At 39.4% G+C, this 23,671-nt stretch overlaps 2 protein-coding genes across 2 annotated transcripts; both read right to left on the reverse strand.

Moving 5' to 3' along the window:
• Positions 1-205: 205 nt before the first annotated feature.
• On the reverse strand, positions 206-2,010 carry LOC122006621 (elongation factor Tu, chloroplastic-like). The gene has a single exon (XM_042562187.1). The coding sequence runs from the start codon at positions 1,922-1,924 to the stop codon at positions 497-499; it is 1,428 nt and encodes a 475-aa protein (XP_042418121.1). The 5' UTR covers positions 1,925-2,010; the 3' UTR covers positions 206-496.
• A 444-nt stretch (positions 2,011-2,454) lies between these two features.
• Positions 2,455-5,422, reverse strand: LOC122004005 (GDSL esterase/lipase ACHE-like). The gene is made up of 5 exons (XM_042558959.1): positions 5,131-5,422; positions 3,634-3,843; positions 3,353-3,522; positions 2,994-3,264; positions 2,455-2,902 (listed from the first exon to the last, which is right to left on the reverse strand). Exons 1-5 carry the CDS (start codon positions 5,378-5,380, stop codon positions 2,643-2,645), a joined length of 1,161 nt encoding a protein of 386 aa, XP_042414893.1. The 5' UTR covers positions 5,381-5,422; the 3' UTR covers positions 2,455-2,642.
• Positions 5,423-23,671: the final 18,249 nt, after the last annotated feature.

The following is a 23,671-nucleotide window of genomic DNA, read 5'->3' on the forward strand; positions in this document are numbered from 1 at the left end:
GTAGGTTCCAAGTATCAGAAACAATGGAGTCCACATATATAATCAATCATCAGTGCATTAGGTGAGAAGAGATTGGTAATTCTACTGCTTGCTATCTAGAATTAGAGTTCAAGAGCAATTTGGTTAAAGACGCATTTCAAAACTTTATGTTTATACACTTTAAACATGATCCATCGAGGCAAAAGAAGTACATACAAACTAATAGTTATCCAAGTGCAAGTATATTTGAATTACGTGACAAGATTGCAATGAGTTCATAAAAGAGCTAGCCATATGAACACAGCGACAGACAGAGCATTGCAGCAAAAAAATAAAAATAGAAATTCCAAAGAAGCAAGGAGCAGAATATCAGACAATGCATGGGCAAGGGTTTCTCGGATAGCAACCTAAGCTCGTGTTTAATCTAAGTTTTGCAGGAGTAACTATGCAGAAGGTAGCAATTCATGGATAGTTCATGCAAACTGAGAGAACCAAATAATCTTCTTACATGCATAATTTACTGAATGATTGACTGGATGACGCCGGCGCCTACAGTCTTTCCGCCCTCCCTTATAGCGAACCGCATTCCCTGCTCGCATGCCACGGGCACGATGAGTTCAACCTCCATCTGGACGCGGTCTCCGGGCATCACCATCTTTGCCTCCTCATCCTTGTCGTTCTTGATGGTTGTGACCTTGCCTGTGACGTCGGTGGTCCTCATGTAGAACTGCGGTCTGTACCCTGAAAAGAAGGGAGAGTGCCTCCCACCCTCTTCTTTCTTGAGGATGTAGACGATGGAAGAAAATTTAGTGTGGGGAGTGATGGTGCCAGGCTTGGCAAGCACCATCCCTCGCTGGATGTCCGCCTTCTGGATACCACGGAGAAGCAACCCGACATTGTCTCCGGCCATCGCGTCGTCAAGAATCTTTTGGAACATCTCGACGCCTGTGACAGTGGTGGTCCGCGTCTCCCGAAGGCCGACGATCTCGACAGTGTCACCGACCTTTACCGTGCCACGCTCGATTCGGCCGGTGGCGACCGTCCCACGTCCAGTGATGGAGAATACATCTTCTATGGCGAGAAGGAAAGGGAGGTCGATCTGTCGCTGCGGAATGGGGATGTAGCTGTCCACCGCGTCCATGAGTTCAAAGATCTTGTCGACCCAGTTGTTCTCCCCGCGCTTGATATTGGGGTTGGCCATGAGGGCCTCTAGGGCGAGGAGTGCGGAGCCGGAGATGATGGGAATTTCATCGCCTGGGAACTCATAGGAGGAGAGCAGCTCGCGAACCTCGAGCTCGACGAGCTGGAGTAGCTCCTCGTCGTCCACCTGGTCCTGTTTGTTGAGAAAGACCACCATATTGGGCACGCCGACCTGCTTAGCCAGGAGGATGTGCTCCTTGGTCTGGGGCATGGGACCGTCTGCGCCGGAGACAACAAGGATGGCGCCGTCCATCTGTGCGGCCCCGGTGATCATGTTCTTGACGTAATCAGCGTGGCCAGGGCAATCGACGTGGGCGTAGTGGCGGGAGTCGGTCTCGTACTCGACGGTAGCGGTGTTAATGGTAATACCGCGAGCGCGCTCCTCGGGCGCGGCGTCGATCTCGTCATACTTTTTGGGGGCGGAACCTCCGACGGCGGCGAGGGCCATGGTGAGGGCGGCGGTGAGGGTGGTCTTGCCGTGGTCGACGTGGCCGATGGTGCCGATGTTGACATGGGGCTTGGTGCGCTCGTACTTACCGCGAGCGGCACGGACGACGAGACGGCTGGCCCGGCGGCGGATGCTGAGGCGGGAGGCGGCGGCGCAGCTGAGGCTGGAGGTGGAGAAGGAGGAAGAAGAGGCGAGGAACCCGGTGAGCGAATGAAACTTGGGCTTGGAGGCGGAGGAGGAGGTAGCCGGTAGGAGGGCTTTTTGGGCGCCAACAATGGTGGTGGAGATGGAAGCCATGGCGATGAGATTGGTGGATTGGGGGAGGAGCGGCGAAGAGGAGATTGGGAATGGATGCCCTTTCTTATCCCTATCTCTCCAACTGGAGAATAACGGAAGGAGGGCCTCTTATAGTATAAACCACAAGAACACACTGGCTTGGGTTTGTAACGCTTGGATAGCTGTTACATGCCCCATCGTAACACCGCAGTCTCAATACTGAAAGGCTTGGATGGCTGTTACATGCGCCATTGTAACCGATACGTGATCAAACTGTCTGTAACAGTAGGCGTCGTGGCTCATTTTTCACTCGACCCGATTCGGCTCGACCGGACCGGACCGGCCTGGAATTTTAATGGTAGTCCAAAGACTGGAGGTGGCTATCGCAGTTTCACTGGCGCCGAAAATTGGTAGAAAGAGCAGGGATAATCGTGGCCAATTTTTTGTCCTTAAAATTGATTTTAATTTTAATCGCACATTTGTAGTTTTCAGTGTTCCTGTTCTTCTTCTTGATTCTAATTACAGTTCCATCAGCCTCATAACCAAATATATGTCAAGGATTAAAGTTTTAATCAATTGCCTTTGAGGTAGAATTCAACAATAACATTGCAAGAAGGTAATCAAATTTTTTTGATTTTTCTTTGACCAAGCCACATGAGATTCCTAAAAATTGAACCGCAAGAAAAGAAATCATGGCCGGAGAGTGGCGACCTGCTTGCAAAAGTCACTCTCGGTAAGGCTACTGCCTTCTGCAAGCCATTGTTACTGGATTTGGCGGGTCCGAAAAGGCGCCATCCACAATATGATCAAACACCCATTTGTTAGCTGCCTCCGAGTAGTGATATCCATCCCAACATATCCTCTTTGAAGGATCCTCGCATGTGTTTGAGATGATAACCTTGGTGTTGTGGACTTTCTTTGTAGCTCCACAACTGTACCGCACGTCGAAGTTGTACTTCCCTCCATGCCCACAGCAAGCCACAAAAGGTTGTTCAAACCCTACAGTTCGTTGTATTCAAACAAAAATTAGAAGCCTAAACAAATGTAATTAAGCTAACCCTTTTGATTTAGTATTGATCATGGAACTCACCGAGCCTTTCCGCTTGGCTTATGAGCGAGTACTTGATGGTGTAGACATCAACGTAGGTGAACACGGCACTAGGAAATGACTTTCTGAGTCGCATTACAGTTTTGTTAAGTTTAGCATTGAATCGTTGAGCCACTTCATTGAATGGAGCTCCACAACCAATAGAGTCAACCTCAGGAGCTCTAAGAGCGTATCCAGCTAGAACATAAGGCAGGCAGCCAAATGGTCCTGTATTATGGATCCAAAAGTATCGCCCGCCAAGTTGATAAACATTCTGCACTAGCTCAATTCCAAGGTATCATCAATATCTAGAGTCAGTACATACAAAGTAAGTGTTTCTAACATGTATCATTTCCTCATACCTTGACAGCATCAGTAAATTTGCCGAGGATGACAGGGATGGTTTCTTTAACTTGCTCAGTTGTCAGGTTGCTGACATAGCCTGAAGTGAGGTCATTTTGGCCAATATCGAAGGTATACAAAGCCTGCGAGAAGTATTTTTCTGGAGGTAACAAATCTTTGAAGATGGCTCCTGCACGAAAACCAAGCTACAATTACCCAGAAGTTTTAAAGCAAGGTTCAGTATAATTTTTTGTTTGAGCTCTTAGATCAAAATAAAAGTATATAGATGTGCAGTACTTGCCGTTGGTGTGAGCTAGCAGGGATCTAGTTTTGAACTGCTCAAACTGGTGGAACTGCACATCCAAAGAGAAGGGGCTGTAACCAGTTTGGAAGAAAGTTGTGTTTTGTCTTAGGATGGTTGATCCGGCCGTAGCAAAATTAGCACCATGGGAGAAATTTGTTCCCATTGAATCAAGGTATGCGCTGATAAAAGGAAGTCCAAGTGCCTGAGCTGTAGGTTCAAAATTGTCATTAGAAGGTACATCCAGAGGAATTGTTTTGTTTCTTATAAATTCTTCTATTACGAATTGGACTCTCCTAGTCAAAAACACCACTTTGTATGCACTTAAGTGTCACATTTCAAAGACAATGTATTTTCGATCATGCTAAGGCTCTGCATTATTCAAACAATGATATAGACACATGTTACATTGCTATATGTGTATAGGACAATCATTTTTGGCGATTTATTCAGTCTAACGATAGGAGGAAATGAAGATAGAATACAAAAAAAAAAAAATGACCGTTTCATTCCAGAGGACTTGGCCAATGAATTCAGAAGGATTTCATATCTTATGAACTTCAGCTTCTATATCCAACAAATTGAGTCATTACTTGTTGATTAAGGTGGTAAGATGCCACCATTTCAAGATAATGCAAGGTGTTGGACATCCAACTAACCAAGTTGGAAGAGCAGAAAGATATCCATAAAGCATGAGTTAGGGACAAAGTTGAATCAGTGGTTTAAGTTACCACGATCCTTGTAAAATAAATGTAATGGTTGACGGGACCAGAATCCGTCAGTGTGGAGACCAATCCACATGATGCCAATAAATGCAACTTTTATTGTATAAAAGAAGGCCAATAATTGAACTTCAGGACAATCTACTACGCATACTTGTAAATCGCATGCAACCATACCAGACAATAAGTTGTTGTATCTCATCCTCCAATTCCTTCTCATCATTTGACAGTTAAACAGACAAAATTTCCCCAGGGATAATATCTCCCTATACTCGTTTTCTTTCCCCAATTCTAAGACACTAACACAGCAAGTGAAAGACTCCGTCGATGAAGTTGTTGCATCAACTTGTAATGGTTCCTTTTCGTAAGTTCATCTACTATCTTCAAGGAACACATGATAGACTAACCAATAGCACAGTAAGATAAACAAAGACAGTAATCAGGGTAGCCCTAGTAAATCCTCACCACTTACAATGCTGTCGGAGCAAGTAAATCTTGCTTTAGTCAATAGCCCTATCTTAGGTTTTCGGAACTAGGGTTATACAATCAAATTGTTAACAGAAAATTAACGCGCAAAGGAATCTGAGCAGTTAAATCTTCCTTATAAAGACTCGAATTTTTTTTTCTCGACCATCAAACAAGCACGATTTAAGCGTAAAACTGTGATAATCCGGATGCGTTAAGTAAATTACCCCCAATTCCATCGGTTCGACCCAGCTAGATCAGATGAAAGCAAGAACAAGCCGGAGTGGAGATCGGTAAATGCAATGCTCACCGATGAAATCGATGACGAGGCGACCGTCGCAGTATCTCCCAGCCGGCGCTCCGAAGAAGGTCTCCCCGTTGGGCGCAGAGACGGTGGAGAAGGCCGCCGACATGCCGCCTGTGTCGGAGTTCGAGTCCCCGAAGTTGAAAATGGCCGGGAAAGAGCACGGCGACGACGAGGAGGAAGAGGACGAGAAGATGGTTGGTAGAGAGAGTGAGGTGAGAGCTAGAAGCAGCGGAAGAAGAGAAGGGGCAGCCATGGAGATTGGAGAGTGGAGAAGGAGAGCAAGCAAAAGAAGCGTGAGAGCGAGGAGTATATTAAATATTTATAGAAATATAAAAAATAAAAATAAAAATAGTTACGACAGGAGTCAAAGATTAATTATAGGCATTGAACGAATCGTATTATATTATTTATGGGAAATGCATAAAGTGGCAGGATCGACAGCTTACTAGTCGCAGTCGTGCGGTACCCTATGAAATTTTTTATTTATTTATTTGATATTTTTATTATTTAGTGATGTAAAATTATAAGGAAAAAATATATATTAAAAAAAAGACGTTTTAAATTATATAAATTATTATAAGAGCGTTTCTTTTAAAAACATTAAAAAAATAGAAGGACACTAATTAAATATTTTATTCTCAAAATATCACTTATTTAATATTTATTATAAAAAATGATAAATCAATTTAATTTCATTGATTAATCTCGGGATGACCAGACTGGCCCCACAAAATTTTTTTACTGGTCACTAGGATAAATCAAGAAGTGTGCACAGTGGACAGTCTAGAAACCCAACATCTATTGATTGTGCGTCTCATTTAGAGAAAAAATTCCTACAAATATATCATAACTATGATTCGAACGGTAAGTACCTAGGTGACAATCAAAATATCTTTCCATATTACTATAGCTCCGGAGACTAATATTTATTACTATCGATAGTTGTTATAATATAAAAAATTATATAAAAATTATTTTGTATCTACTATAACATGAGAATACAACTATTTTAGTATTCAAGTTTAGGATTATAAGATTTAGGGTTTAGTCACAATATGTACAAGTTATTTAGTCATTGTTACAATATATATGCCAATTGATAGTTGTTACAATATGTAAAATGTCATTTAACTAAAATTTTAAATTTTAAATCATAGACTTTGACTATTCTTATATCAAAATAGTTTTTACTAACTTTGTTAAAAATAAATAAATTTCATCAAAATTATTATAAATTTATTAAATCTCTTTAAAATAATTATAGCATAATTTCTACATATTATAACAACTATCTATTAACTTTTATATATTATAATAATCCGTTGTAGTTGTTATAATAGAACTAAAACTCTAAAAGTAAGGATAGTTGCGAGGTAAAATATCTAATATGACATCCTATTCATTTTAATTTTTAAAAATGCCATTTTCAGTAATTTACTTAATTAATTTAGAGTGTTATTTTGATTTTTATCTAAATTATAATAAATAAAATTAATTTTAAATCTTTCATATCATCAATAAATCTCTTTCTCTTCATTTGGACCAATATGATTAAAGTGCCTAGATAAGGCAGACCGACTTTAACGTTTTAAAAAGGGGAAAAAATCTACTATTTTTTTAAAAAAATATTGGATTTTATTACATTAAAAAAAATAAGAAGTAATTTATTTTCTTAAAAGAAACTTTCTATAAAAATCTTATCTATATAAATTATTTATTGGAGTCTCATAGTTTCACACAACAGTACGAATTTGGCAATAGCGTCGGTGTTAATGAAGTATCCACATGGAGCTGCAAAATTGATTCCCGTGGTCTTGTCATAAGCCGTGGATTCCATCGGATCCGAACATTAGATCTTCTTCGCGACAGATTTTATAAATTATCCGAGGAAAAAAAAACTGCGACATATGGTACTGGAAGCAGATCGATGACGCCGACAGTTTTTCTCAACCTTCTTAAAATAAAATCATTATTATAATATATTGGATAAAAATAAAAATAAGCCGTCCTAAGAGTATTTTTCATTTGTTTATTATCCTTTTAAAAACTATCCATATTTTTTAAACGGTTATAATAACTATCATGTCAAATATATATTATATTAACATTTCTCTTATTATTAAAACGTATTCATACTCATTTTAATATTAATATTTATTATTTATACATCTCACGATTTATTTATTATCTTTATTTTTTATATTCAAATTTTATTTTTAAATTTTTTTCTATAAATCCCACTTATTAAACACGTTTAAATAATTAAACGGTGTTAATATGTAGGAGTTATTTATAACACTCGACCACAATGATTTATAAAATATTATTTGAGTGTTATAATGTCACGCCCCGGGAAGTCCCTGTCCGAAGAAATTTCGACAGCACCTCTCCTGTACGAGTGACAATCTGAAACATTTATACAAAGCCCTCAGGGCCACATATACCTCGGCCAACACGGCCGGAATAATAACAGTAATAAAAAAAAAACATAACACAAAGTCATCCACGCAGTTTATATCATCAGCCCACTCGGCTGGAATAAAAATCCAAAACACAGCAGAAAAACAATAGAAAACCAAAATATATGACATGCTAGCCGGCTAAGCTTACACCACACCACAAAACACCACTCCGGAAATAAAATCGAAGCACAAGCTAGATACAAAAATACTGAGGTACAAATGGACAACAGCGAAGACAGATCTTCTGAGGTGACATGGGACCAGCAGACAGGATACTCCAAGCGACACCATAAACAACCTAGTACCTGAAAAAGATAGTGTCCACGGGGGTGAGTTCAACAACTCAGCGGATACCAATAAACATGCCTAGCAAGATATATCTAACAGCAATAAACATGGAATACAGCTTTCTAATCATATATAGGAAATATGCAAAACTGAAAGGTAACTGAGGAAATTTTACTCACCAAGACTCCTATCCAGAATAAAAGGGTCGTCAAACCAGATACACAATATGCCTCCTGTATGCATGTCAAACAAATGCATCCACCAAAATGCAGCATATAAGTGCAGCAAACACAAGCAAATAAATGAAATAAATGCATATGATACCAATGACATGGTCACCCCTAACGCCAGTCAGTCATCTCACACATAATGGAGAGACTGAGTGGGTAGGGCTGTGACAACCGTGCACTCTGACGTCACTACTCCTGATGAGTGACCGAATGGACAGGATGTTGTCGGAGTACACACATACTCCTACCCCAAATCAATAATAGGGGAGCGCAATGCTCTCATCTCCCGATACACTATGATGGGGAGGGATCCCTGACGTGCTACCACGCTGCGTCACACTACCCATGAGCGGACCAACGGAGCACCGAACAGAACAAAACTGACATGCTATCACGCTGCGTCACGCTACCCATGAGCGGACCAACGGAGCACCGAACAGTGATGAAACTGGTGATATGCTTTACAATAACAGAGCAGACTATCACGCAGCATGTAATCATGCGAATGGTGCATGACACTAAGCATGACGATATCCTGAACCAAATCCACATATATATATAAAAATGTGTGCCCTAGTACAAGTAAGTCAAATCCTCAGATCTAGGGTATACATGTCCTCTATGGTATAACAACCTAGGTCCTGTACATATCCACATCCATAAAATATGTACCAACAATGTACATGGATCAAAACAAAAGGGTCTAAGTATACAGATCAGATATGATATAAACACATAGATACACATGCCAGATAATAAAATCCAGAACCTAGTCCTAACCTTAGTAAGGTATGGTATGTCACTTACTCTAGGAACTAAGGTACTCATGGCAATAATCACGAAACGTAAACATGGATATATAACAAACGCCCAACAGAACATGATATGGGTAACAAACAGTGACATAACAAAGACAAACATGATCATTACTTGTAACTATAAAATATTATGCATATCTAATTGACAATATCATAAAAGATAAGTCAAGAGGTACCCGCCTCCAATGTAGATTGAGTTAATAAATCGAACTGTCGAAGTGCTTGTCCCGAATCAATGTCCTGTAATAAATCGTACAATTTAGCTAATTTCCATTATAAACAAAAATAGCTATACTAAATCTTAATCCGATTAGGAAGCTATGTTTTTAACTCCCTTTAATTATCTTATCCTTTCTTCATAGTTGATATCTTTGAATTTGTCCAACTAGAGAAGTCAACTAATGAATATATCTCTAATCCCTATTTAAATATAACTCACAAATTAATTAGGATTAGCTCTATTAACTTTAACCCTTCCCTTATTCAAATCCTGTGTATGCTACAAAAATGATAAATTTCCTCCACTTCTTACCTCAACACCAAAACACTACTGTTGATCCACAACCGAAGTAGGAGCAGCACATCCCTCTTTTGGTCAGAACAGAATCACAGCTTGGTTGCTTAGAAGAACCACCCAATCAATAACGTTCAATTTGGAGGACCAACAACTGTTCTCCAATGTATTGATGCTTGGTCAACAACATGATCATAAATGTTGAATCAACTTCTTGAGTTGGCTTCACATTCCAATCAGCAACTCTCCAATCAGCAATGTTCTTCCTGGTCAGAAACCCAACGTGAATTACTTTACGTTGTTGTTCTCAGGCGGCGCGGAATGCTTCTTGGGCGACGGCAACAAGAAGAGGAGAGGGAGAATCGTGTCAGTCGGGGCTAGGGCTCACAGATAGCGGCAACTGGTGTGACGACGGCGACTTCAGACTAGGGCACAGCCAAATAGGGCTCGAACATTCATTTTCGGGCGGGCTCCTGGTGTCCACAAAGAGAGAGAGAAGGAGATGATCGAAGTTGGTGCCGGTTGTGAAGTCGACGTCGGCAGAAGAGAGGAAGAGGGGAAGTGGCAGTGGGGGAAATCGCTAGGGCTTCATTTGGCCACTCCTTTTTGTACCGGAGGGGAGGAGAGGAACTGTCGCAAGCGTTGGCGGCGTCGGTTGGGCGGCGGCGGCGCCGTAGGGCACGGATCGGTGAGGAAAAAGGGGGCGCGGGTTTGGGGAAAGGAAACGACGTTTAGAGGAAATAAGAAAAAGCAAAGAAAATGTATTTATAAATAAAACATTTCCTCACTTAAACGGGTATCCTAAACAGGCTTTATTCGTACTCATAAATTCATCCCCTCAAAACCCGGTGTACGTGCTCCGAAAAATTCCTAGAAAATCCCTAAAATTTCCGAAAAATTCCCCTATCATTGTTTGCCATTTTTTTCGGTATTTTACATTCTCCCCACTAATAAAAATTTGGTTCCCAAATTTCGTTATCTACCATCAGCAAATACTAACCACAGGTAAAGAGTATAAATGCTGAACGATAATTTAAATCATATACCTCAAGTGAAAAGATAGGGGTATCGAGCTCGGATCGTATCCTCGAGCTCCCAGGTAGCCTTCGCGTCCGAATGATGCTGTCATCCTACATCAACCAGTCGGATGGTCTTGTTCCACAGCTAACGCTCTTCCCGGTCTGGAATCCATACCAGAACCTTCTCGTAGGTCACGTCAGGCTGTATGGGAACTGAGTTATCTGTCAGCACATGTGTCAGGTCGGGTACGTATCTCCTCAACATAGATACGTGGAATACATAGTGCAGGTCTGACAGGGACGGCGATAGGGCCAGCCGATAAACTACCGCTCCCACCCTCTCCATGATCTGGAAAGGGCCAATGTATCGCGGAGCTAGCTTACCTCTGAAGCAAAATCTCTTCACTCCTTTCGTGGTGAAATTCACAGAAATACATGGTCACAAATGGAGAACTCTAAGAGTCTGAGTCTCCGATCAGCATAACTCCTTTGGCGGTCCTGCGCCTCAATGTCTAACTCGGAGAAACCTTGAATCAAGTCCATGACCACAACTCGGTGGCAAGCTAAAGTCCCTCTGGACTTCCGGCTAAGTGCATCGGCAACTACATTAGCTTTCCTCGGGTGATAGCTAATGGTACAATCGTAATCCTTCAGGAACTCCATCCATCTCCTCTGTCGGAGATTTAGTTCCTTCTGGGTGGAAATATATTTGAGACTCTTATGTTAAGTAAGAATCTCAAATGTAACGCCGTATAAATGATGTCGCCAAATCTTCAAAGCAATGATAATGGCGGCTAACTCCAGATCATGAACTGGGTAGTTCTTCTCATGCTCCTTCAACTATCGAGAAGCATATGAGAATACTCTACTGTGCTGTATCAGAACAGCACCCATACCCTGTAGAGACGTGTCGGTGTAGAGGACAAATCCGTCCTCTCCAAAAGGTAAAAACTAAAAATCGGAGCCGACACTAGTCTCCGCTTCAGCTCCTAGAAGCTGGTCTTGCAATCCTCAGTCCAAGTGAACTTCACGCCTTTCCTGGTCAAGCGTGTAAGTAGCATAGTAACGCGTGGGAAACCCCCAACGAGCCTCCGGTAATAACTAGCTTGATAAAGGGAGTTGCGAGCCTCATGTATAGACTATGGTAACTCTCATCTGGTAACAACCTCTATCTCCTGTGGATCCATGGTATACCCCTACTGGTGACCATGTGTCTCAATCATCTCACAGAAGACAATCAAAATACGCACTACTGATCTTCATATATAGACGTTTCCGTCGAAACATCTCTAGAACTATGCGAAGATGGTGTACGTGATACACCTCAGATCAGGAATAAAACACCACGTCGTCAATAACGATAATGAATTCTGATCCAATATCATAGGGATACCCAAATCATCGAGTCCCTGAAAACATCTAAGGCTCCACAAGCCCTAATGGTGACACCAAGACACATAATGTCTGTATCGCAGGCATTACTAACCATAAGATCCTCGATAATAAACAGATCTGATCATCAACGATATAAATCACAAAAAAAAATAGATCCTCCAGTGTGAGAGCAACACTCCATCACACGAAATACCACATATGTGGAAGCGACACTCTACCACAAGAAATCTTCAATATGTGGGAGCAACGCTCCACCACAAATAATCCGAAATATGTATCTGCAATAAATATGGGAGTAATGCTCCGCTACAAGAAATCCACAATATGTGGGAGTAACGCTCCACCATAGAAAAATCCATAAAATGTGTGGGAGCAACGCTCCACCACAACCAATACATAAGTGCCCAAGGCACCTAACTATCCAGCTAGAGACTGCACGAGATCTCTCTACCACATATCACTATGGGTAGCCTAGGGTGTAACAACCCAGTAAGCAAATCAAACTCATCGTAAAATCTATCAATATCGTAGTGTCACCCACTGATAAGAAAATGGGTTGACAGAGTAATCCAACAAATGACATAATGCAGACACTCCACATTCTGCATTCAACATAAGTAGAATCATCACGCTGCTACCAACAATACACCTGACACACTTGCTCACACAACATATGTATGATCGACATAATCCTCCAATTTGTACACACCACACATACTCACAACATAGGTATAATTCATCGTGAAACCTCCAACAATGCATACTGAACCCGTGTGCATATATCAACATAGGTATAATCAACAATATACCTCAAACAACACTCACATGACATATATACACCTATGCCAAGAGTATAATCAACGTAATACTTCTAACAAATCATAATCGACACGAGTATACACTCAGAACAATCATATAATAAACAAGATACCTCAAATATTACACCTAACACATTTACACATTTCACAACATATATTTAATCGACAAAATACCTCCAATAAACCAATCAGACCACTCAGGTATAATCTACTAGAAACCCATAATAATCATCATCCAGACAAATATACACTCACTACATGCAAGTTTGACCGTCTATCATAGAACTCCTACAACACATAATAATCAAGTGTATAAACTACACATGTATGTATAATCAGCATATTTAATCCAATCTACCACATAAACCCTATGCTATTTACTCTCATGGTTTAGGGGTATAACTAAATAAAATCTAACATAAAGATCATACAGGAAAACGCAATCATAGCCAATCCAACTAGGTACATACAGTCTAAAATTAAAGTCCACATGGAATAAGATACATTGATCCTCAATAGACTGACAAAGCCGACAATGGTATACGACTAATAAATCTATATTGTGAAATGTGCAATGTTTCCATCTCCAAACTTGGTCTATTCCACTAATATACAAATTATTGGAACTCATCAATACTACAAAGGTAGCTACACAACTCAAGTAAATGGAAATAGAAGATAGCTGAGGTTCAATAAGATACTTCATCACCAAGACTACATGATTACACTATTATCTATGGTGATCAATCATACTCCATAATTAAAACAATTGTAACTTTAATCATTAATTCAACTTCAAATCTGAATAACTTATCGTCAAACATAACCTTGACTCATTCTTTAGGCACATCAATTAACACGCGAATCCAAAGTTCTTTCAATATCCACAATTTAATCTCATAAAAAAAAATAATCATTTACAAGTTCAAAATGAATATCCTTAAAGTTGAGTATCAAAACACTATTACAGTCCTAGAATCTAAGACTCATCTTGCAATCAGCAAAACGTATCAATCAATACATGATCCCATCATTATCTCTCATATCCACCTTAGTCTCAATCAGTTCTTGAAATAAAATAGTTAACCAACATGATCATTTTAATGTCATCAACCTCAATTGCTTGTCACTAAAACAAATTGTCCATCTACACCATCAATGTCATCTATGCACTCAAAATACCAAATTCAATCCAATCAACCTATAACATCACTACTTATGGTCATACCCCCACTCAAATCTCGCCTCTTAATTTAATGACCAAAACTCTACTAATCAAATACAAAGATAGAAGAACTATCACAATGCTACAACATCCAACCATTATGAAAACTAGTTGCTATAAAGAAATAGGATAAGAGTTAAACCTTAATTGGTTGGCTCAATTACGAAGATAATCAACTCAATGGGAACCACCATTGTTGCTCTAAGATTCAAACGATTACACAAATAACACACCATTTAAAACAATGCAACCACAATTAACTTACCAAATACAAGTGTCCTGCTAAGGGGATGCACTGCAATAAGGCTACTGCAGGATAGGTATATATATAAATCAAAATAAGAACATACATAAAAGATATTTTATAATCATAGGACATGCAAAATTTATGAGCATACATGAACAAGTCGTGAGTGAGAATTAACTAGAAACCATTGAATGAATCATATTCATCAATTAAAGATTTTATTATTTTTTTTATTTACAAGCAATTCTTTTAAATCATTTTAAATATGTCGTGTATAATTGTTTTGGTCTCTCTATATAGTTGATCTTGTCCGAATGCTGAATCAACGGACGTTGGGCACGTGGCGCTCCCCGGATGCTGACGTGGATCTTCGACTGGTCGCACGAACCTCCAGAAGGGCATCCAGATCCTTGACGCATTTAACATCTTTGGAGCCACTTTTTTCATCTGCTTGCCTGACTTGAGCGTCGGAGGGTCGCCGCCGGGAACCCCTTCCCGGCCCGACTTCTGTGCAGGTTCGCCGGAGGTTCGTGCGACCAGTCGAAGATCCACGTCAGCATCCGGGGAACGCCACGTGCCCAGCGTCCGTTGATTCAACATTCGAACAGGATCAATAGTCTAGCTTTATACTCCAAATCTAGATGATTCAAGTTGTTCATCTGCAGAATCTATCAAACGTTTCATGCAATGTTAACCTATGTTCTCACATTATATCATTTAGAGCCTACTTCACTCAATCTTCACTCAATCATCAAAGCACAGTAGTGACCTATTGATGAGCATGAGATATATAATTCATATTTTTACTACAATGTTGAGTATACTCACAAAGCAATTGTTCAGCAATGTGGTGTACATGTACGAATATTGAAAACACCACAAATAGCTTCAACCAACTCAACACTTTAGGAAAGCCAATCATTTAGGATATTCCAATTCTTTGGACAACAGTGTACTAAATTAATAAACTTATAATGAGGTTCTTTTAAAAATCCCTTGAATCAATGTTTATCAATAAATTAAATTATGTGAAACAATCTTAGTTCATTATTTTGTTGTTCCTTACAAGATCTACTAACTGCGCTAATATAGCTTTTACATCCTTGAGATTGTAATCCATGATCTCCAATAGGTATGGTTGACCTAACACATGACATACATGCTACAAATGACTAAACAAGTACCATTAGAAGTATGTGATAACAGTAAACAAAACATACCTCCTATAGCTTAGAGATGTCCTGTCGCTGCCAGGTCCCAAAACCCGAAAAGCCACATCGAGAAGAGTAAAACATGAAATCCGAAACACGAGAAATAAGACTCGTAAGCCGATCTCTTATATCAAATAAATTGGTATCAGACAAATCTCGAAAATCCAGAACACATAGCAAGTATCGTATACCTGCTCTGATACCACTAAATTGTCACGCCCCGAGGAAGTCCCTGTCCGAAGAAATTTCGACAGCACCTCCCCTGTACGGGTGACAATCTGAAACATTTATACAAAGCCCTCAGGGCCACATATACCTCGACCAACACGGCCGGAACAATAACAGTAATAAAAAAAACATAACACAAAGTCATCCACGCAGTTTATATCATCAGCCCACTCGGTTGGAACAAAAATCCAAAACACAACAGAAAAACAATAGAAAACCAAAATATATGACATGCTAGCCGGCTAGGCTTATACCACACCACAAAACACCACTCCGAAAATAAAACCGAAACACAAGCTAGATACAAAAATACCGAGGTACAAATGGACAACAACGAAGACAGATCTTCTGAGGTGACATGAGACCAGCAGGCAGGATACTCCAAGCGACACCATAAACAACCTGGTACCTGAAAAAGAAAGTGTACACGGGGGTGAGTTCAACAACTCAGCGGATACCAATAGACATGCCTAGCAAGATATATCTAACAGCAATAAATATGGAATACAGCTTCTTAATCATATATAGGAAATATGCAAAACTGAAAGGTAACTGAGGAAGCTGTACTCACCAGGAACTCCTATCCAGAACAAAAGGGTCGTCAAACCAGATACACAATATGCCTCCTGTATGCATGTCAAACAAATGCATCCACCAAAATGCAGCATATAAGTGCAGCAAACACAAGCAAATAAATGAAATAAATGCATATGATGCCAATGACATGGTCACCCCTGATGCCAGTCAGTCATCTCACACATAATGGTGAGACTGAGTGGGTAGAGCTGTGACAACCGTGCACTCTGACGTCACTACTCCTGATGAGTGACCGAATGGACGGGATGCTGTCGGAGTACACACATACTCCTACCCCAAATCACTAATGGGGGAGCGCAATGCTCTCATCTCCCGATACACTATGATGGGGAGGGATCCCTGACGTGCTACCATGCTGCGTCACACTACCCATGAGCGGACCAACGGAGCACCGAACAGAGCAAAACTGACGTGCTACCACGCTGTGTCACGCTTGTAGGACCGTTAGATTCGATAGAGGGGGGGTGAATATCGATTCGAAAAAAAACAAGAGTTTAAACGCAACGGAAAAGTAAAATAGACACAATGGTTTTACTTCGTTCGGAGCCTGTGACGACTCCTACTCGAAGGCCCGTGGTCCTTGACCACTTTCGTTGGGCAATCACTAGCAATTCGGAATAATGATTACAAAAGAACCGTACAGGGAATGCTAATGAAACTGAAAAATAAATACCGACAAAAGGGAAAAGAACGGAGCGTAGTGTCGGAGCTTTGTTGGCGTCGCACTGAGCGTCGAGCAGCAAGACCAGCAGTAGAAGATTTCTCAGCTTGAATGATTGTTCTGAAGCTCCTGTCTGGGGCTTCTTTTATATGCTGTTCCGGGCGCCTGGATTCCTTCCGGGCGCCTGGATTCCTTCCGGGCGCCTGAAATGTGACGTAACTGCTCAAATCGAGATGCTCCACGTGGCGACGACTTGGCTGGATAAAATTCGCCTTCCGGGCGCCCGGATCCCTTCCGGGCGCCCGGATCCCCTCCGGGCGCCCGGACCACCTTGTTCCAGAAAACTCTAGTCCGAGGCAAATGTATATCCTGTAAAACAGATTGTCAGCACAGTTAAGGTTCAACAGATAATTAAAAAGAGTATGACTTAGATTCCGTCTTTCCGAGACCGGAATCTAGTCACGATCTCGACTTAGATATCCGAAATGGATCTAAGTCGGATCGACGCCTAATGTTCCCTTCCCGGGAACGCGTCCTCACTGTCACTCTCTTCCAGTGACTTACCTTCACTTACTGCCAAACGTCCGGTCAACCCGTCAACCCGTTTGGACTTCGTGCCGGCTATCCAGTCGGCCCGTCGACCTAGCTGGACTTCGTGCCAGACATCAGGTCAGCCCGTCGACCTGTCTGGACTTCTCCTGCACACTCGATCAGAGTGTTAGATAACAACAAAACTAACTTAACCTATTTTATCATTCATCAAAACTTGGGTTAGACCGTTAGTGGTACCCGCACCAACAATCTCCCCCTTTTTGATGGAATGACAACCTGGTTAAGTTAGTGAAAACATATGCAAGAAAACAACATGCATTTATGTGGTTTTAAAGTTTGTTAGTTTGTATTTTCAAATTGGTTTAGCTAACTTAACCACCTAACCCTCCTCCCCCTTTGGCATTCATCAAAAAATGAACAAAGGTAAATAATCATAGTGAAGAGTTACTGTAACAGGTAATCAAATTTTGAAAGATAGCTAAGTTTGGTTCAAAATTTGAAAGATAAAAGTGTAATTTTTAACACCAAGTTAAAACAATAGTCAAGTTGACATGGGGTAGACAAGTTGAGTTTTGAAAAGTTAAAGTTAATCAAGTTTAACTTTTCAAGCGTGTAGAAATTTTCAAGACAGGTTTTTCAAATTTACTTTTTATGTTTAAATAACATTTAATTTTCAAAAAGGTAAAATTTTCAACTTCGATTTAAAACAAAACAAAAATTAAACTTTTCAAGAAATAAAATTTTTGCCAAAATTAATTTTTAAGGCCAAAATTAATTTTTCAAATCAGGTTTGAAAATTAGGTGGGATTAAACTTTCATATTTTTCAAATACTTAGTTAAATTTAACTTTTTGTAAATCAATGTTCAAACATAGGTTAGGTTTTAAAAGGCATTTTTCAAACATACAAAATTTGAGTTTATTCTCCCCCTGAACTTGATACTTACTCTAACCAGCTGTCTAACCAATTAGCTACTAACTGACTATCAGAAGATAGTAGCTTTCACTTGGTTAGTCAGATTAAGTTAATTATAACCAGTCAGTGTTTGACTTGACTGATGAACTTTAATCTGATTAATGTCTGAATTGTATTTAACGTCCAGACTTATGTTGATGCACTGAAATAAGCATCTTAAGTCCAGACAGTTGGCCTATGCATCTCACCCCTTTCTATGTTTGTCAAACACAAGCAAGGTAAACCTAAGGTGTTGGTGAGATGCTCAAAAACTAGTCTTATGGGTACATGCTTTCTAAGGATTCAAAACTAGTCTAAGGCCAAAACTGTTTTTGAAAATCTAAAAATGGAAAGTTTTGAAAACAAACAAATTTGACTTATAATTTGAAAGAGTGATTTTTGAAAACAATTTTGAAATTTAAAATTCCTAGGCTACCGAGATAGAACATAATCAATGTAGGTCTGAAATATCACTAGATAAATCCAAAATATTTTACAAGTAGTGTAGCTACAGAAGTAGGTCATAACTAAAGCTACTGAGATGATGAAGGGGGTGGTCCAGATCCCAAGGATCGAAGAAGTGCCATCAGCTCAGTGTGTCGGGTGTCCCCGGCAGCTCGTAACTCGGCAACCTCTCGCCGTATGTCCCGATGAAAATCAGAGTTCTCCTGCTGGAGACTCACCATAGCTCTCTCTAGTCCGGTCATACGGTCGACTAGAGTGCGGGGAGCGTGTCGTGGTGCTCGAGCTGGGGGCGGTGGTGGAGCCGGTGCGGCTTCCTGAAATAGTCCGAGCATGAACTCGTCCACCTGTGCATCTGGTGCTGTGCCCCCTCCGCCAAGACATAGTCCCGTCATCTCTATCTATGTGGATACCGGCTAGGAAAAGTTCCGAGCGGCTATAACATCGAACTCGGTCATATGGGCAACGTCTCCCTAGTGACATCAATGTGCAACGAGGACATATAGTCGAATGTGACCAAATGGCATATGGACTCTACTATCAGTCACATATCCAGTTGAATAGATGATGGTGGAGAAGATATGTAGGTCGATGTCAATGTCTAACCTATGAATCGGGCATAAAGTAAGAACGAATGGAATGGGTGCATCACAGCGATGTCCCGTAGTCAGTGGTAAAATGCAAAGGACTACAACCCTATAAAGAGCGTAGTCCTGGACTCGAAGTTCTCTCGACCTAAACTGTGTCACAGTGGGATCTCTCCCCAAAAATACGAATAAATCGTCGAGAGTAATATGTGAGTAGGGATCTTGAGCAGATCCCTCGGAGGATAGCACAAAAAGGAGCAAGTAGATGGACGCAACTCTAAAAACTCTCGGATAGTCGTAGGGGAAAATACGATATCAGTGCCTGCTGCCCTAGTGGTATAGGTGAAATCGTCTACTTTTACTAGGTTATTGCAAAATTCGGCACAAAGACTTATGTTTATTGGACTGGTACATTCAACAAGGTTCGTTAAGTTATAGTGGCCTATAACCTCTAAAGCAGAGGGACATGACCTTAGAAAGAACGATCTATCTATGCAGGTAGTCCTAATGGCCTTATAAATGGTGGACTCAAACTTAATCCTAAGTTCGTCTGTGGGAAACCTAGGGTCTGTACTAGCATTGGAGGGTCCAGCACCAGTATTTGTTCGTTTCCTACTGTATATAAATAAAAGAATATTCTAAGAAAAAAATTGAGAAGACAAATAAGATCTTAGAGAGGGGAAGTATTTTATTTACCGAGGAGCCATCGAAAAATATAGATTTGACGACCTCGGTTGAATCACAACAGCGTCTTCACCGCAAGAAAATTTTGATTTAGAGTACTTTCGCACTGAGGTTCAAAGTGAACCTTGGCAAAAGTGAGAATTGGTGGGGCAAAGGTTGGGGGCGCCTGCTGCCCCTTATTTATAGGGGATTCCGGGCGCCCGGATCCCTTCCGGGCGCCCGGAACCCCTTCCGGGCGCCCCGGAGGGGAATACCAGGGGCGCCCGGCCCTGGTTTTTGACTTTTTTTTTTTTTTTTTTTTTTTGAAATTAGGTTTGAAGTTAAGTTTTAAGTTTGAATAAAATTTTGAAATTAAGTTTAAAATTAAAATTTTGAAATTAATTTTAAAAAATTTTGAAATTAATTTTTTAGTTTTAAAATTAAAATTAAGTTTAAAATTAAAATTTTGAAAATAATTTTTAAGTTTAAAATTAAGATTTTGAAAATAATTTTTAAGTTTAAAATTAAAATTTTGAAATTAATTTTTAAGTTTAAAATTAAAATTTTGAAAATAAATTTTTCTAAGTTTAAAATTAAGATTTTGAAATTAATTTTTAAGTTAAAAAGTTTTGAAATTAATTTTTTAAGTTAAAATTAAAATTTTGAAATTAATTTTTAAGTTAAAATTAAAATTTTGAAATTAATTTTTAAGTTAAAATTAAAAAATTTGAAATTAATTTTTGAGTTAAAATTAAAATTTTGAAATTAATTTTTAAATTAAAATTAAAAATTTTGAAATTAATTTTTAAGTTAAAATTAAAAATTTTGAAATTAATTTTTTAAGTTAAAATTAAAAATTTTAAATTAATTTTTTAAGTTAAAATTAAAAATTTTGAAATTAATTTTAAAATTAAAATTAAAAATTTGAAATTAATTTTTAAGTTAAAATTAAAAATTTTGAAATTAATTTTTAAGTTAAAATTAAAATTTTGAAATTAATTTTTAAGTTAAAAATTTTGAAATTAATTTTTAAGTTAAAATTAAAATTTTGAAATTAATTTTTTAAGCCTTATTCATCTCACCCGAACTATATTATCAATCAGGGAATCCTATGATTTTGTGAGATGAAATTGGTTTGATTACAGACTTTTGGTTTAACTTGTGTTAGATTCAGACTTAGCTTTGGTTTCCACAAATAGGCATTCTTCGGATAAACTTCTAGGCTTGGTGAGTCACAAGGACATCATTAGAAGTAACCAACCTTTCGAGGTTTTCCGAATAGTCCTATCCACGGAACTTAGTACTAAATCTTGGTCTAACTGGTTAGGATTCGTTTAAGGGTAGCTTCGGTCAGTTCCACTTGGCCAAATGCACCAGATCGAAGTCATATCTTTCTAGACATGCGATGCCCAAGCTTCCCTAACGTACTATCATCCAAAAATTTCACCAATACCATGATTCAAGTTAAACTTAGTCTCTTTTAACTAATCCTAATTACCCCTCGGGTTAGTTAGTTTTGGGTTACCCTGCCGGTTAGTTTTGAGGTGCCACTATTCCGAGCCTCCCCCTGAATTATTGGCCATTAATTTAGATTTTGGTTTTAGGCTTGTGTCGATTCTTTTTATAGTTATAGTTAACTTGGTGATAATTTTGTTGATTTTTAGACTGTTTAGATTTTGAATTTGATTTAGGTTTGTATTTTGGTTTTTGGTTTGGTTTATACACTTTTATATAATGTATCTTTTCTTTAGGTATATAATATTGATTAAGTCCTACTTGCGTGGTCAGACACGCTTTCGGAACCCAAGCTAGATTGGTTGACTTGTATTGGGTTATTAATGATTTGAAAGTTTTATTTGAATTCGACTTATATCCTAGTCCGATTTTATTATAACATGCTTTTTGATTATTTAGGATTAAGTCTAAATTTTTTGATCTTGTTGTGAATTTTTCTAACATCTCCTTTAAATTGTTTATTTTATTTTTTAATGATAAATTCTCTTCCTCAAGTGTTAGATCTTGAGTTGGATTCGAATTCTTTAATTGTTCCTTGAGGTTTTGATTTTCCTCAAGAAGTGATTTGTTTTCATTTTCTAATTTAGTTAATTTACTATTTAAACAGGAAATAATTCTAAAAAATTTTTTGTTTAAATTAAAGTATACCTCATTCGGGCCTTCGGAAACGAGTACGGACTCGTGGCTTGTTTCGGGTTCAGACCCGTCTTCATCTTCCGACTCGTCTTCTGTTTCAGCTTCATGGGCCATCAGTGCGAGGTGGCTCTGATGTTTCTGCTCTTCTTCCTCCGATTCGTCCGAGGAGTCGTCCCACGTTGCTTTGAGTGCCTTCTTTTTGGTTGGCTTTGGTTTGTCGAACTTTAGTTTTGGACATTCGTTCTTGTAATGTCCCTTTTTGTTGCAGCCGTAGCAAGTCACGTTCTTTTGTTCTGAGGGAGAGCTGATCTTTTGAAGATCCTTTTTGCTGAAGCTCCTCTTTCTCCTGGTGAACATTTTTCTTACCAAGTTCACCAGGTGTTCTTCGTCTTCAGAATCTTGATCGGAGTCTTCTTCAAGTTCAGACTTGCTTTTCTTTTCTTTGGAGGAACCTGCAAATAGTGCTATACCTTTCTCGGCTCCAGCATTAGTTTGTTCGTGTAATTCTAATTCACAAAACAGCTCGTCTAATTTTAAGTTAGAAAGATTCTTAGAAATTTTGTAGGCATCCACTATTGATGCCCACAAACTATTACGTGGAAAAGCGTTTAAAGCGTACCTTATTAAGTCTCTGTTCTCCATTTGGTGGCCTATTGCATGAAGCCCGTTGAGGATGTCCTTGATCCTCACGTGTAGTTGATTCGTTGTTTCTCCTTCCTGCATTTTTATATTAAAAATTTTATTTAGAAGCAGGTCTCGTTTTGTTACCTTAGCGTCGCTCGTTCCCTCGTGCAGTTCGATCAGCTTGTCCCATAGCTCTTTAGCGTTTTTGTGTGGACCGACTCTGTTCAGTTCTTCTCTTGTTAATCCGCACTGTAGAGTGTTGATCGCTTTATTTTCGGTTGCTTTTTTCTTGAGATCCGCTGTCCAGTCTTCAGGATCCAGATTCCGGCGTTGTCCACTGGAATTTTGTAAGGTTTCGTAATGCTCATCCACTGGTCGAAGTCTGTTTTGAGGTAGACCTCCATGCGCTTCTTCCAGTAAGGGAAGTCGTCCCCGTTGAAGAGTGGAGGTCGCACTGTGCTGAATCCTTCTTGTTGGGACATTCTGTGCACAGGTAAATAACCAAAAAAAAATATCCCAATTAGTAGTGCGGGAAGAGAAAAATAGAAAAAAAATCTAGATTCGTGTTGCACTAATTTAAATTGATTAGAGAAATATTAAGTTAACGAAACACCAGTTTTAAAATTAATTATTGAGAAAAAAAACAAAAACAATTCACCCCCTGTCTGATTGGTGGTTGCACCAAATCAGAGCGGAACCTGCTCTGATACCACTTGTAGGACCGTTAGATTCGATAGAGGGGGGGTGAATATCGATTCGAAAAAAAACAAGAGTTTAAACGCAACGGAAAAGTAAAATAGACACAATGATTTTACTTCGTTCGGAGCCTGTGACGACTC

The sequence above is a fragment of the Zingiber officinale genome, chromosome 7B, assembly GCF_018446385.1.
Source record: "Zingiber officinale cultivar Zhangliang chromosome 7B, Zo_v1.1, whole genome shotgun sequence".
Lineage (NCBI taxonomy): Eukaryota > Viridiplantae > Streptophyta > Magnoliopsida > Zingiberales > Zingiberaceae > Zingiber > Zingiber officinale.